This window comes from Strongylocentrotus purpuratus, unplaced genomic scaffold, assembly GCF_000002235.5.
Source record: "Strongylocentrotus purpuratus isolate Spur 01 unplaced genomic scaffold, Spur_5.0 spur5_scaffold_21, whole genome shotgun sequence".
Classification (NCBI taxonomy): domain Eukaryota; kingdom Metazoa; phylum Echinodermata; class Echinoidea; order Camarodonta; family Strongylocentrotidae; genus Strongylocentrotus; species Strongylocentrotus purpuratus.
This window is the reverse complement of record NW_022145607.1, coordinates 41333751-41350816: the sequence shown is the minus strand read 5'-3', so window position 1 is coordinate 41350816 and position 17066 is coordinate 41333751. Positions and strand designations below refer to the sequence as shown.

The 17066-nt window shown below is 42.2% G+C and overlaps 1 protein-coding gene across 4 annotated transcripts in view; it reads right to left on the bottom strand.

Annotated features, from left to right (window-relative positions):
- Positions 1–16647, bottom strand: part of LOC585338 (tubulin alpha-1 chain) — a 33644-nt gene extending 16997 nt beyond the window's left edge. Inside the window, exons 1-3 of one of the 4 annotated variants that reach the window (XM_030994824.1) lie at positions 5688–5811; positions 2364–2586; positions 1821–1910 (exon numbers count right to left, since the gene is read on the bottom strand). In XM_030994824.1, the coding sequence (XP_030850684.1) occupies positions 1821–1910; positions 2364–2586; positions 5688–5690 (316 nt within the window). In that variant the 5' untranslated portion in view covers positions 5691–5811. Of the gene's footprint in view, positions 1–422; positions 1911–2363; positions 2587–5687; positions 5814–13776; positions 15089–15813; positions 16037–16515 lie in introns of those variants that run through there. The other 3 variants (XM_030994821.1, XM_030994825.1, XM_030994823.1) reach the window with 3 other exon arrangements.
- Positions 16648–17066: the final 419 nt, after the last annotated feature.

Below are 17066 nucleotides of genomic sequence, written 5' to 3'. Positions count from 1 at the left end.
TTCCATCTCACTCTCCGTTTCCTTTAAGTCTCTTCATATTCAATCTTTCTTCATCTTTTGTCTTTTTTCTCCCACTTTCTTCCCCCTTTATCTTCACCTCTTCTTTCTCTCTCTTTATCTTCAACCTTTCTTCATTTTTCCTTCTCTCTCTCTTAAGCTCTGTTCTCTCTCCCTCTCCCTCTTCTCAGCTGTTTTCTCCTTCTCTCTCCAGCTGTTCCCTCTCTCTCTCTCTTGATGTCTCTGTTTCCGTTCATCCAATTCTCTCTCTCTCTCTCTCTATGTCCACTCAAACACTGTTTCGGTATTATCTTCCACAAAATGCCACTCACTTTGACACCCACTCATATCTTATCTCGTTCTAATAAATGTGTAATTGTGTATGTTATCTATTTTACAGACAAAATTATGCAGAGGCAATGATCTTAGGAGATATTATTAATCTATATTCTCACATTTTCGTCATAGTGATTTGAATAATTGAATATCTTAAATAAAACAGGAAGTGCATTTTGAGTTGGATAATTTTAGGTTTAACGTTGATAGTACTCAGTTCAGATATTCTTAAACAGTTATGAATGTATTTTGCTTAGCTGCTTTTAAACTAATGGGCAAGCTTGGTATAATTGAGTTGGTTTAGTCGGAGACCAAACGCTAGTATCATCAAGGAAAAGTTGATACATTGGCAGAAAATTACAGCTGCATTTTTAAAATGAGTTTTTTTTTTTTAATAGTTTACTACATCGATGGCTCTGCCGGGACTTTAGATATCTTAGTTTAGTATTCCTCATCACCTTCCTCGTCCTCTCCCTCTGCGTCTGCGGAATCAACACCAACTTCTTCGTAGTCCTTCTCGAGAGCAGCCAGATCCTCACGAGCCTCGGAGAACTCACCTTCCTCCATACCCTCTCCAACGTACCAATGGACGAAAGCACGCTTGGCGTACATCAGATCGAATTTGTGGTCAAGACGGGCCCAGGCCTCGGCAACTGCGGTGGTGTTGCTCAACATGCAGACAGCACGCTGAACCTTGGCAAGATCACCACCAGGGACGACGGTGGGTGGCTGGTAGTTGATACCGACCTTGAAGCCAGTTGGACACCAGTCGACGAACTGGATAGTACGCTTGGTCTTGATGGTAGCGATGGCGGCGTTGACATCCTTGGGGACGACATCACCACGGTACAGGAGACAGCAGGCCATGTACTTGCCGTGACGGGGATCGCACTTCACCATCTGGTTGGCGGGCTCGAAGCAGGCGTTGGTGATCTCGGCAACGGTCAACTGCTCATGGTAGGCCTTCTCAGCAGAGATGACTGGGGCGTAGGTGGCCAGAGGGAAATGAATACGTGGGTAGGGCACCAAGTTGGTCTGGAACTCTGTCAGATCGACGTTGAGGGCGCCATCGAATCGAAGAGAAGCGGTGATGGAGGAGACGATCTGGCCGATGAGACGATTGAGGTTGGTGTAGGTGGGACGCTCAATGTCGAGGTTACGTCTGCAGATATCGTAGATGGCCTCGTTGTCGACCATGAAGGCACAGTCGGAGTGCTCCAGGGTGGTATGAGTAGTAAGAACTGAGTTGTATGGCTCGACAACAGCAGTGGAGATCTGAGGAGCGGGGTAGACGGCGAACTCCAGTTTGGACTTCTTTCCGTAATCGACAGAAAGACGCTCCATGAGCAGGGAGGTGAAGCCAGAGCCGGTGCCGCCACCGAAGCTGTGGAAGATGAGGAATCCCTGGAGACCTGTGCACTGGTCAGCCAACTTCCTGATGCGATCTAAGACTTGATCAATGAGTTCTTTGCCGACGGTGTAGTGACCACGGGCGTAGTTGTTGGCAGCATCCTCCTTGCCGGTGATCAGTTGCTCAGGGTGGAAGAGCTGACGGTACGTACCAGTACGAACCTCATCTGAAATTAAAAGAAATATTGAAGAACTTGCTTGAAAACAACCTTTTAAACTACCTGTATTAAAACATTGAATATATCTGATTCAGTTTCAAACGTGCTAGCTATTTCTTTTCAATCTTTGATCTTAATCAACTACAGGAAATGCATGCAAGATTGGGCCACTGTGACTTTGCACTAAAAGATACATCCGTAGATCTCTGAATTTTGTGTCGGCCATTTCTCTTACCTTTCAGCTTTTGTAATCAAAATAAATATGAGGCGGATGGCAATACACTAATTGTCTGCAAGATATTTTTTTTTTTAAATGATGCATGTAATTCAACAAATGGTAAGTAGATGCCAATTACAAGTTACAACTAATTGTAAGCAACACTATGTTCCCCCCTTTGAGGACATAAATGTTTTGCATAAAACAACATGAGTATTTCAAAGTTTGTGGAAAAAAACACCTACCCACAACGGACGGCTCAAGATCGACGAAAACAGCACGGGGTACGTGCTTGCCAGCTCCAGTCTCACTGAAGAAGGTGTTGAAGGAGTCGTCACCACCTCCGATGGTCTTGTCTGAGGGCATCTGGCCATCAGGCTGGATGCCGTGCTCCAGGCAGTACAACTCCCAGCAGGCATTTCCCATCTGGACGCCACACTGGCCGACGTGGACTGAGATACATTCACGCTAAATTTGTAAAGAGAAGAAAAACATTTGAATTACAGATGAAGCAAGTCCTTTCTTTTGGCCTACCTATCTCCACTATCCTAGATGTTACACATACAGTGGCGTACGCAGGATTTTTTAAAGGGGGGGGGGGGGGGGTTTAAAATCGGACCCAAAATTTCTCAACGACTCAGCCAGCCGCTGAATAAGCGGGGGGGGGGGGGGGGGGGGTGGGGGAATTAAGAGGACACACTTTTTTAGGTCAGCCATTGGCATTTTTTTTTTTTTAAAATTATTAAAAAAAAAAATATAAAAAAATCCAAAGGGGGGGGGGGGGGGGGGGGGGTTCCCAAAAACATACACATAAACAAACCTTAAGGGGGGGTTTAACCCCAACCCCAACCCCCCCCCCCAAAAGCGTACGCACCTGTACACATACATCTAACAAATTGCTCTAGATAGTCCAAGAGTTGTTCTTCAGCCCTCAATGTATAGCCGGCCATTTAAAAAGCAAACTTCATCCTCTGAATTTTAATCCAAAATCAACTGCATTAGAAGTCGCTAAAATTCTTTAAAAAATTACCCCTAGAGCCAAAAAAATACTCCTTTTTTTTTTTATATCAATTCGTTTCTGTCTCAACTTTTCAAGATATCCTTATCTTGACATTGCAGTGATTGCACACACCCCAGCTAAATTCCTCTCACCAACAGTCATGCAATAGTTAAATAGCGCCCTCTTAAGTTCTGAACATTTTAAATTTATTTAGATGCTTCAAGAGATCCCCCTGCCAGGCAAATAAATACTGCTAACCAACTTTTACAAAAATTACTGTTGAACATTATGCTTTTCAAGAAAATTCTGAATTAAATTCAACTTGCTCTAGTCTAAATTGCGAATTATATTCCTAGGTCTGTGAAATTTGGCAGACTTGTGAATCCATATACTCGACAACTGTCTGCCTAGTTTGGTAACATTTTATTAAGTCATGGCAAAATTATAGCCCGCAATAATGAATTACATTACATTACAATTCTTTACTTGGTTGTAATAAAATGTGGGTAGATGAGAATGGTGGTAAAATGACCGCAATAAAAAGTCCTTTCGAATGATAACAGACAAAGTATGTTTAAACAGAAGAAGAAACATTTCTTTGATTCCGGAAATAGTTTGACTGGGAGGCTGTTCACACCGCAATGAGATAGCGCGGTCTATCGTAGCACCCCCTTTTTTCTAGCGCGCGCTAGACCGCGCTCTCTCTCGTGGACCACCCCCAAGAGGTGCTCCAGTGTTGGCTCGCCGTGGCTCGCTGTTGGGCGGACCGAAACGACGTTGTACCTTCCAAACCGCGGAGATAGCGCCGTCTAGCGCGCGCTATCTGTGCCGGTGTGAACAGCCTCTTGGATACATAGGCAAAGTCCTACCAGCATACTCCTACCAGCATACTCCAGCCATGCCACGCCCCTCCCCCCCCCCCCCATGCTGCTGCTCACGGTATGCAGCTGTAGTATCAACTTCTCATAACGTGCATTTGCCCCTCCCCCTCCGCTTCGCCATAATTTGATATCCTGTAAAATGTCATATCACGTCACATTTTTTTAACAAGGTCAATTAACCAATCAAAATGACCTATAATATATTGCTCTTCATCCTTCACTTTCTAGTGAGCACGATTGTCAAAAAACCAGTTAACTAATATATATTTAAATCTATGGATGTTTCCCTCCTTGGGGACCTACTGATGAGCTAAGCTATAAATGAACTACAAATACTTGGAATCCAGTGACTTCTAGTAATGTATACATTGATTGTTGCTATGTCAGGCAAGCCTCAGGTGAGCTTAGAGGGTGTCAAGGATAACCCTTGTTTAAAGTCTCCATAAAATTTGAATGTTAATAGTAAAGCGGTCGATTCAACCAATCTAATACAATCACATTGATATTTATGTTTTATCATTTTGCAATGTATTCACTATCATGATTGTAAAATAATCTGGCCATGAATAATTTCTTTTCAATAAACCATTTTAAGTAAACATGAAATAAATAACTGAATTCCCCATTAAAAATATTATTTTAAAAAGCTATTTAGTAAGATGTGAACAAAATTTAACCCTTCTATTTTATCCTGGTCTTGGAACTTGAAAGAGATTTAATTAATTTAATATACTAGATGATAACTCATGCCAATAATTGATATGTGAAAAGTCCAACTTCAAAATTACATATGAATCTAAGTCGGCGGTATTTTATATAGAAAGAAAGAGGACTAGGCAATATGGCGACAAGTGCACTCGAGCGTATCCCCCAATGCGTTCGATGTGGTGTGCATAGGCTAGCTTGCCGTGTAAGGTCCATGGTATAATATAACACGTGCATTGGCGCGCGAATTTGTACGTGTCAACGTCACATACATAGTGTACTACTACTGCATGCTTCTGACATAGGGCTGCCATTTTCTCCCGACGACTAGGGCGTGCGTAAAGTAGATGATTATTCACAATTTTCTCGTTGGTGTGACGGCTTTTTTCAAAAGCACATTAGCTCGGATTAGACGAATTTTATAAAGATTATTGTGTTATGTGTATTACGTAGTACCCTGCACCGAGTGAAAACGAAAGTGAAAACTAGCCCGTTTTCGGTGCCTCGTCACGCGCCTAAAATAGTCTATGCATGCACATATTATGCAAGCCAATTATTCTTTGCACAATTCTTTGTCCTTTGTCAAATATCCATCCTGCCTATACATGCAACTTCGATGATATATTTGGCCCTCGCCTGGTACAGTGCGTATACATTTTCATGAAAAATATTAATGTGTTCATGGTGTTAATAAAATATTACGAATATGAAGAAATATGATATGTTTTTATGGTGAAGAAATGATTTCGCATATCATACTGTAACTGTAAATGGAAGTGTTTAGTTTAGTTCAGTTTATTAAAATACACCAAACATAGCATAGCAAACATGACGAACAAACGCGATCCTCGCTGATGAATCATCATTAATAATCAGATAATGTTTACCCTACGAACGACTTGCTGCTCAAGATTGGACTGTAACCTTTTAAAATAACAGTCATCTTAGATAGCGCTAAAAGATGTGAATATAAATCCACTTACCATGTTGTATAAGGCTTTCTTATTTCTTTGTACTGAAGAAATGGGTTTTCACACTGAGCTTGCTCACGACGTTGATGTGTCTACAGCAGTCACTATGAATGAAGCGGCTAACGGTTGGTGTGTATTATATATACCACACCCAAAATGCGGCTGGTTAAAGATAAAGTTGAGTTCTGGTCATGCGGATAGCATTGTCAACAAAAAACGGTGTGGAATTGATCAGAAAAAGATGACCGTGTAGCAAATAAGTATTGGTGGTACTACAGGGTTCTGGAATCATCAAAATGATAAGAAATTTGACCCAGTCTTGGGAAAAGCAGGTAGGGTATAAGGTAAAAGTAAACGAGCACTATACACAGAAAAATGTATATGGGACTACACAAACATGTGGCATAATAATGAGGTCCTCAATTTGAAAGCTGTGTCATGTTTTATTTAGAATATTAAGGTATTTGAAATGCCATGCTTTTCAAGGAACATTTTTTCTTTCGTGTTCTTCCACACTTGCATTATAAAGAAAACACTAACAAAAAATAATCATGTTTCACCCTCTCCGCAGAACTCAACTTTCTCTTTAAGCCAGGCATGCATGAACACCACCGCATTTGTTCACCTAGTCTTTCATTAGTATAAAACAGACTCATTTGAGACTTTTTTACCCCTATTTTTCACCTCTAAAATGTTATGCCTGAATTCATTTTCATAAATTAGTGTTCGTGAGGTAGGAAATTAAGGACACCTACAACATTTACATTAGTCTTTGCGATATGTCTGTAATATAATTATTTTACATGAAATAACACGGTGTTCCATTGCCTATGTCCGTACAATACTAACTACCATTATATTCACCCAAAGTGTGCTATTTGATCCATGTCTGTGTGTGTGTGTGTGTGTGTTGGGTTTTTACAGACGTGTATCAATCAGATATGATTTGGTTCATGCAGCAAAGGTTTGTACATTTAAACTACAAGGCGCGCCTTCCTATCGAACAAAAGAAACAAAGAGTATTGGTTGGTTTGTACGTTAATTTCGAGGAAAAAAACGGTTAGCTCAAGTCTGGCACAGGCAGGTGGCTTTTGTAGATTTCTGTAGGCAGGGAAATTCACACAAGGTGTATGATCCATCTTGCACATGACTTTCAAACCTGAGCTAGATTTGAAGAAGAAAAATGAACCGCATATACATATCTTTCAAATGTGGAACTTTTTTCATATAGGGCCTACATGCATGTATACCCACTCAGCAAAATATGAGAACGTGGACATTCTTTGTAGTTCAAAGATTTGATATAATTAACCGTCATAACAATCAGGCGCGGATCCAGGATTTTCCAATAGGGGGGGCCGGAAATTTGAAAATTGCGCAGACCATTTTTTCAACTCAACATACCAATACTGACAAGGTCATATTAGAAGCACGATACCGGTAGAATTTTTGACATTTTCATCGGGGGGGGGGGGGGGGCTATAGCCTCTTGCCCGGAAAGTAATTTTCTGGTTTCACAATTCGAAATAGTGAGCGAAGCGAGCGAGCAACAATAACTTGTGAAAGTGTTATTTATCACCAAAATAAACGAGAAAAGATATCAAAAACTCATATTCGGGCAGCTCGCTGTCCCCCCCCCCCCCCCCTCCATTACGCGCGAAGCGCGGAAGCTTTGACCCTTCATTAATTGTTACTAGAGAAGGAAGACGATTTGTTGTACCATTCTCGACTCTTAATCCTTGTCTGAATTCAGTTTCCTCCCGCCCGCGCGAAGCGCGGAAGCTTTGGCGTTTCAAAGCTTTGGTCTTTCATTAATTATTAGAGAAAGAAGAAGATTTGTTGTACCATTCTCGACTCTTATTACTTGACTGAATTCAGCCCCCCCCCCTTCCCGCGCGAAGCACGGAAACTTAGGCTTTTCATAGTTGATTTGATTTGATTTGATTTGATTTGATTGGTTTCTGCATCTTTTTTTTTCTTTTTTCATCATACATTTTCATGAAACATAATATGGTTTGATACAATATTTTTAGTTTAATGAAATTATCAGAGAACGATGATTCGTTGTTCCATTTTCGACCCTTAATCCTTCTCTGAATTAAGTTCCCCCCCCCCCTCACGCGTGAAGCGCGGAAGCTTTGGCGTTTCATTAAATTATAAGGGAAAGGAGACGATTCTTTGTACTATTCTCGACTCTTTATCCTTGTCTGAATTCAGTTTTCCCCGCCCGCGCGTAGCGCGTAAGCTTTGACGGTTTATTAAATTATTAGAGGAAGAAGACGAATCGTTGTAGCATTCTCGTCTCTTAATTCTTGTTTGAATTCAGTTTTCCCCCTCCCGCGCGAAGCGCGGAAGCTTTGACGTTTCATTAATTATTAGAGAAAGAAGAAGATTTGTTGTACCATTCTCGACTCTTATTACTTGACTGAATGCAGCCCCCCCCCCCGCCTCCCGCGCGAAGCACGGAAACTTTGGCCTTTCATAGTTTAATGAAATTATTAAAGAAAGATGATTCGTTGTTCCATTTTCGACTCTTAATCCTTCTCTGAATAGAGTCCCCCCCCCCTTCCGCGCGAACCGCGGAAGCTTTGACGTTTCATTAAATTATCAGAGAAAGAAGACGATTCGTAACTCTTAATCCTTGTCTGAATTCAGTTTTTCCCCGCCCGCGCGTAGCGCGTAAGCTATGACGGTTCATTACATTATTAGAGGAAGAAGACTAATCGTTGTACCATTCTCGTCTCTTAATCCTTGTTTGAATTCAGTTTTTCCCCTCCCGCGCGAAGCGCGGAAGCTTTGACGTGTCATTGAATTATTAGAGAAAGAAGATGATTCGTTGTTCCATTCTCGACTCTAAATCCTTGGCTGAATTCAGTTTTTCCCCGCCCGCGCGTAGCGCGTAAACTTCTGACGTTTCATTAAATTATTAGACAAAAAAGACGATTCGTTTTACCATTCCTTGTCTGATTTCAGTTGCCCCCCTCCCGAGCGAAGCGCGGAAGTTTTGACATTACATTAAATTATTAGAGAAAGAAGACGATTCGTTGTACCGTACTCGACTTGTCAGAATTTTTTTTGTTTTTTTGTCTGCTCCTTTTTCGTCCTATGTCCTCTTCCTGCCCCTACCGCCCCTGGCTACGCGCCTGCTTTAAAGGGAAAATGAAACAATCATGATTGTGATAGCACACAATTAGGTTAGTAGAAATGAAAGGGAGAAAAGATCTATTACACTAACCATGGATAAATCACGGCCGGGAGCGTCATATCATAGTTTTGTGTTATAGGGCGAGGGCCGGGGCGTAGCAACCAAGCAAGATTTTGCAATGTTGAAATTATGCATTCTAGAAAATTCCGCTATATTTCTTTCTAGCTATATTTCTAAATTTCCTGGGGGACGTGTCTCCCTATCGGACCCAGGATTGCCGCCCCTGTCCATGATTACTACCAACATGAGTTCAAATACAAACACGAGCGAGTTGGTATGAGCTGAATCCAAATAAAGGACAAAATAAGAGTAATGAAGCGGCCCAACCGTTAATTTAAAATTTGACTGTTGAGTATATAGCTTCTATTTAAAAGACATCCAAAATATTGTGCCCTTTTCAAATTTCTCACTAAAGAGTGATGACCTTTGTAGCGCAGGGGGCTGTTTTTTACGTTTAACTTTGAATCCGCGGCTCGAGATTTTATGCGGCCGGCCCGGCCCCCTCTATTCAATAACGTTTGCCAAACCTTCTGGAATGACCCCAAATCTCCCGATTACAGTTCTCCCTTATTCGTCGTTACTGTCACTTAGCGCCATTTCCTTGTCTTTCCCCCTTTCTCACCGAATCCCCCCCCCCCACCCACTTACTATAGGGTACGCACATGTATGTTCCCTCTCTTTTAAAGCACTCCTCTATCTCCGGTGTACGGGCCGGATTTTTGTGTATTACGGGCCGGACTTTGTTGCGTGAAAAGTAACTCTTTATCGGAAATTTTGGGAACACAAATTCGGTCCCTCCGACCCCGGAGTGGGAGGGAGGGGGAGGGGGGGGGGGGGAGTTGGGCTTTCTTCTTTATCTTTTCTTTTCTCTTTTCTCTTCTCTTCCTTTTTCTTTTCCCTTCTCCTTTCTTTTCTCTTCTCCTTTTTTTCTTCTCCTCTTCTCCTTTTGTTTCCTCTTCTTTTCTTCCTCTTTTTTTCTTCCTTTTTTTTTGCGCCGCCAATAGGGGGGGCCGCGGCCGTTTCGGCCCCCCCCCCTGGATCCGCCACTGCAACAAGATATGATATGAAATTGGAGGAAAATTGATACTCTGCCATCATCAACATAGACCATTTATGTATGTAATCAAATGTAAACGATGCCCAAATCTTTTGGCCTCTCTCTGACTGGGGGAGGGGGGAGGGAGGGGCTGGGGTCGGGGTGCCCCCATGATCTCGGCCGTCAAATGTCCGATGAACACGAATATTTGCACGTGTGTAGATATTCACGTATTAAGGACGAAGATGGTATATGAATTTTTTTCCTAATAGGCCTATGCAAATTTTTGTCGATAAAGCCTAATTAATTATGCAAAATGCTAATGTTATGCACTTTACAGAATACTCTACATATTTGGCTCTAGACTTGTGAAGAATCTTGAATAAATGTTTCCTTCATTTCATATTCATCATGAAGTTTCATGAGTTTTATGATGTTTGAAAATGCATCGTATAAATTATTAATGCAAATTACGTGATTATTTTTTTTTTACTTCTAAAGTATGTTTAGCCCTGGTTTGGCACTGAGAGCAAAGCCAAAAACAATAATTTCACCCACTTTCTCACTGTAGAACAATATTTCTCCACTACCCATCTGCATATCACTGCTCATATCCGACAAAAAAAAAAAAATCGAAATTCATCATTTCATTTTCTTAAGTACTTTTTTCCTTCCTATTATATTTTTTGTTTTATTTGTAATGTATCATTTTGTTCTGGAATACATCAAGTTACTTTGAGAAACATATCAAGGCAATTTGATGATTCTACATCTAAACTTGTATTCATATTTCTGCTTGTACATAAATAATATATGCTCTTATAGCACTTTTTGATGACATGCGCATACTAATATTATATACCCTACAGGTATATCAGATTTCAACGAAAATGGTACCAAAATGCGTAAGACTTGAAGTTGTTTTTTTTAAGCCCTGAAACGGCTATTTAAAATTCAAAGCTGAGAGTGGCCTCCAAGCCCCCCCCCCCCCCCCGGAGTACAGTAAGGGATAAGTGCCTCGTTACAAATTATTTCATTCACTCGCTACAATGCAATAGCCAGAATGCAAATCGCATACAATAATTGGTGCTATGGCTTGTCGACCTAACATTACGGAATGTGTTTAGATCAAGTTCTGAACTTTCACGATTGGATGAGGACATTCATTTAACCGTCACAAGTCACAACGGTCTGATTAAGAAAAATGCACACACAAAGAGAAGAAACCATAATGAAAACAAGGAATGAGAAACAACGAGGAATATAGAGCTCTGGGATGTCAACTGTAGTCTCAGAACTGCATGGTTTGTACAAGTACGGTAAAGAGGCATTCCTGTTAGTGTTTCTCGTGATTGGGTTTTGTTTTCTTCTTCATTGTTTTAAATTGACTGTAAAAGATAGAAATGCTCATCAACATTTGAATGGCCATATGCCCCCAATTTCGCTATATATGTTCACTCATGCGAGCATGGGCGTCAATCCTTACGTAATACCTATTGTTCAATAGGTATCAATTACAGATCTACGCCCATGCATGCGAGAATGGATTCCAATGACCAGTTTACTAACATGACATTGTTCAAATTTTATGCATTCTGTTGAAAGAAAGGACACTTTTTTTTTTTTTTTTGGTGTTGACATTTTGCTCCGTTGGGGGGTGGTAAGGTCGCCTTTTTTGGGTCAGCCATGTACACATAAAAATACAAAAGGGGGGGTTTAACCCCCCAAACACCCCCTCCCCCCCCCCCCTCCTGCGTACGCGCCTGTGTATAACTGTTCTTACTCTTAGCCAGTCGTCATCAACAAATAATTACAGGGCCACCATAATCTTTATGTTTTCTTCTAGCAAACCTAATTCATACATAACCACCATCTCAAGTAAACATCATTATTCTTCCTCATCATAATCAATCATTATCTTCAAGATCATCACCACCATCTTCATTAATCATTATCTTCTTCATCATAAAAATCATTATCAACACAATCATTAACACCACCATCTTCAAGATCATTCATCGACATCATTAATCACTATTCACCACCATCAGCATCATCATTTTCAAAATCATCGTCATCATCAGGAGCGGCGATTTCTTTTTATGACCGGGGGGAAGAAATGCTAGGGACGGGGAGCAGTGTAGTAATGAGCAAAAACGTGTTGTTGTGTTTTTTTTTTGGAGGGGGGGGGGGGCAGAAAAACAAATCCGCATCACACCCACTTTTACATGGTACATGCAGGCCCCGCGGAACGTTTTTCAAAAGGGGGCGGGGGGGGGGCTGAAATGTTTTCGGTCAGGTAGAGCAAAGCGAGCGAAGTAAGTGGAGCGTAAATTGGCTTGAGGTCAAGGGGCAAAGCCCCGGCGGGGGTCATGGGGCGGGGTTTTAAGCATTTAATAGCGGGTAGATGAGCATCCACGGCCCGACTTAGGGCCCTTGTTGGGGTCCAGGGGACGGAGTCCCCGGAAGCTCATTGTTTTTAGGCATATAATTACGGTCAGATAAGCAACCAGGGCCTCGCCTCAGGCCCAGGGCCCCTGGTAGGGTCCAAGGGGCGGACCCCCGGAAGCTCAGGGTTTTTAGGCATTTAATTACCGTCAGATGATCAACCAGGGGCAAGCCTTAGGGCCCTTGGTGGGGTCCAAGGGGCAGAACCCCAGGAAGTTCAGGGAAAAATCATGCCATTTCACCAACATTTGTAAATCACTGGTATCGAATTAGAAGTAAACCATGTTTGAATTTTATTAGGGGGCAACTGCCCCCAAGCTCCCCCCCCCATCATTACGCCAGTAGGGGACGATCCCCTACCCCTAAAAAAATTGAGGGAGGACGTGTCCACCCCCCCCCCGGGATCGCCGCCCCTGGTCATCATTAACATTAATCATTATCATAATCATCTTTATCATAATTTCATTATAATTTATCAGCACCATCATCATGATCAGAGCCACCATGATTGTCCTCAGTCCTCACCACCATACTTTCGTAATATAGTCACGATCCATCAAATAACTTCATGAGAATTACATCTGACATTGTACACCAACCGGCATTCGTGCAGGTTTTCCTTTTCACTATTTTTGCCGTCAATTCACATCAATCCATCGACACCATCATTATCACCACGTTTATCATGCTCCCATTATCATTAAATACCAAGGCTATACATTTACATCACCACAACCAGCACCTTGACTCATCTCCATCATCACAATCATACTGCAGTAACATGTAGTATCGGTTTCCATTGTACATTCTGAATCATCAAGTTGTCTCATATCTGCACGCTGTTCTCTTTTAAACAATCAAGAACTTTAATTAGCATGACAATCTCCAGAAGAAGACAAATTGCAAAAAAGAAGCAATATATCAGTGAAAAATGAAATAATTTAATATATTTTTTCATTTAGCTGTATATCAAAGATGTTTACACTGTGAAAAGGTTGGGCAATATTTTCCAACACTTTGCCAATAGTCAACCCAACCATCTATTGGGCAATATTTTCGTATTTTGCCCAACAGTTGGTCAAGATTTTCCCAACAAATGGGCTACCGTAGTCGGGCAGTTGAAGGGTCATATCTTTGCCCAAATTTTGGTCAAAATACGAAACAATTATGCACGTGTGAAGTAGGGTACTTACGTATACCAATACCACTGGGCAAAATATTGCCCAGTAAATGGTTGGGTTGACTATTGGCACAACGTTGGGCAAAGTGTTGATAAAATATTGCCCAACCTTTTCACAGTGTACTGAAATAAACATTAAATTAGCACCAATTCCCTTTTATTTGGTGGGAAAATCTATTTAGATACTTGCAAGAAGAAACAAAAATTGTTCGAATTGATAATTTAGGTTTGGTGATCTCGGCAACGGTCAACTGCTCATGGTAGGCCTCCTCAGCAGAAATGACTGGGGCGAAGGCGGCCTGAGTGAAATGGATACGTGGGTAGGGCACCAAGTTGGTCTAAAACTTAGTCAGGTCGATGGGGGAGACAACTTCAGCGATGAGTCAACCACGTTTGTGCTAATTGACGGAATTTTTAATACTCTTCACCTTCCTCCTCTCCCTCTTCGTCGACAGAATCGACACCAACTTCTTCGTAGTCCTTCTCGAGAGCAGCCAGATCCTCACGAGCCTCGGAGAACTCTCCTTCCTCCATACCCTCTCCGACGTACCAATGGACGAAAGCACGCTTGGCGTACATCAGATCGAACTTGTGGTCGAGACGAGCCCAAGCCTCGGCAACTGCGGTGGTGTTGCTCAACATGCAGACGGCACGCTGAACCTTGGCAAGATCACCACCAGGGACGACGGTGGGTGGCTGGTAGTTGATACCAACCTTGAAGCCAGTTGGACACCAGTCGACGAACTGGATGGTACGCTTGGTTTTGATGGTAGCGATGGCGGCGTTGACATCCTTAGGGACGACATCACCACGGTACAGGAGACAGCAGGCCATGTACTTGCCGTGACGGGGATCGCACTTCACCATCTGGTTGGCGGGCTCGAAGCAGGCGTTGGTGATCTCGGCAACGGTCAACTGCTCATGGTAGGCCTTCTCAGCAGAGATGACTGGGGCGTAGGTGGCCAGAGGGAAATGAATACGTGGGTAGGGCACCAAGTTGGTCTGGAACTCTGTCAGATCGACGTTGAGGGCGCCGTCGAATCGAAGAGAAGCGGTGATGGAGGAGACGATCTGGCCGATGAGACGGTTGAGGTTGGTGTAGGTGGGACGCTCAATGTCGAGGTTACGTCTGCAGATATCGTAGATGGCCTCGTTGTCGACCATGAAGGCACAGTCGGAGTGCTCCAGGGTGGTATGAGTAGTAAGAACTGAGTTGTATGGCTCGACAACAGCAGTGGAGATCTGGGGAGCGGGGTAGACGGCGAACTCCAGTTTGGACTTCTTTCCGTAATCGACAGAAAGACGCTCCATGAGCAGCGAGGTAAAGCCAGAGCCGGTGCCGCCACCGAAGCTGTGGAAGATGAGGAATCCCTGAAGACCTGTGCACTGGTCAGCCAGCTTCCTGATGCGATCTAAGACTTGATCAATGAGTTCTTTGCCGACGGTGTAGTGACCACGGGCGTAGTTGTTGGCGGCATCCTCCTTGCCGGTGATCAGTTGCTCAGGGTGGAAGAGCTGACGGTAGGTACCAGTACGAACCTCATCTGAAATTAAAAGAAATATTGAAGAACTTGCTTGAAAACAACCTTTTAAACTACCTGTATTAAAAACATTGAACATATCCGATTCAGTTTCAAACGTGCAAGCTATTTCTTTTCAAACTTTGATCTTACAGAACTACAGGAAATGCATGCAAGATTGGGCCACAGTGACTTTGCACTAAAAGATACATCCGTAGATCTCTGAATTTTGTGTTGTCCATTTCTCTTACCTTTCAGCTTTTGTAATCAAAATAAATATGAGGCGGATGGCAATACACTAATTGTCTGCAAGATATATTTTTTTAAATGATGCAGGTTAATGGAATATATTGTCACTATTGTCACTTTTCACCCATTCATTTGAATATGTCTGTAAAACGGTCTTGAAAGGAGCAGGAATGTAAAGCTAAGTAGCCAATCAATCTGAATTTGAATATTCCTGTGTTAAATTATTTTGATTAATTCACCTAAATTTCTGTCTGTTCTTCTATTTCAAGTTATATCTCGTCTTTCCTTTTATTTTGTTGTTGATTTTTATGTGTGCAATGTAATTCCTATCTTTCACTGTGCATATTACTGTTTGGTATGGAACCAATTGTCAATGTATTGTATTTTAATGTATCTACTATCTTTCACTATGTTTTGTAAATTCAAACTATTTCAGCCTTTGGCTGCCATAGGGACTGTTCATGTTACCATGGTTACATCAATAATAAACCAAATCTTACCGACTACGGTTGGCTCGAGATCGACGAAGACGCAACGGGGAACGTGCTTGCCAGCTCCAGTCTCACTGAAGAAGGTGTTGAAGGAGTCGTCACCACCTCCGATTGTCTTGTCTGAGGGCATCTGGCCATCAGGCTGGATGCCGTGCTCCAGGCAGTACAACTCCCAGCAGGCATTGCCCATCTGGACTCCGGCTTGGCCGACATGGACTGAGATACATTCACGCTGAAACGAAACGGAAATTCGATAAAATAGTCAAATAGAGTAGGCGTTGAATTAGAGGCAATATGTTTCGGATATTTTTCACGGATCTGAACGGCCGCGTGAGTAGTATACCAGTTATATTTTGTGAGATATAACACTACAGCATCACTACTCGTAAAGAAATGAATTGAATCACAGCTCTACAACCCATGGTACAAAGAGAAATATAGCATAAACATCTGACATAATAACTCAAAAAATCTAGTATAGAAATCATGATCTCATTTTTAGACATAAATATACTAGTAGTGCAACAAGCGCGAGAGCGGCTCCAAAATTATGTACCGACACTACAGTTGGTTTCTATTCGCAACAGAACATTAAATGCTTTTTATTACACATTATCGTTGACGAAATCCCTTCCTCACGCTGTCTTAAATAGTAGCATTTTGCTGAATGAAAGTTTTACAATAGGAAAAATACAGAAAAGCCCAGCTTACCATGTTGAAGATAGGGTTGAAACTTAAAGGCGTTTATGAAAATCGTTGAAAGGTGCTCCGCGACGTACGTACGATGCGTTGTCATGTAGCACGAAATATGGCGATTAGTTTCTCTTGTGCAGCCTTATATGATTCAAATGGTGAGTGAACGACTTAATCCCGTTGCTATGAAAACAAAACGTAGCGATTTAGCCCCCGCAGTACCAGTTCAGCGATTTTGTACAAAAAGATCCGTGAGTGAGGATTCATTAATCCCCGAATCGAAGGTTCATTAAAGTCTGCGAAGTCGCTCAAAGCCAATTTCCCCGGAAAAGTACCCTCTTGATTTTAAAATTGTTGATCAATTCCTTTCTTCTTTCGAGTTTCCAGGTTGGAGTGGTATCAACTATGAATAACTTGTTTCAACCATACTTTTTCCACAGGACGTCCCTCCCCTTCTCTCTCTCTCTCTCTCTCTCACTCTCTCTCTCTCTCTCTCTCTCTTTCTCTCCCTCATAACTCTTTCATCTCTCTCTCTCTCTCTTTCTCTCTCTCTCTCTCTTTCTCTCTCT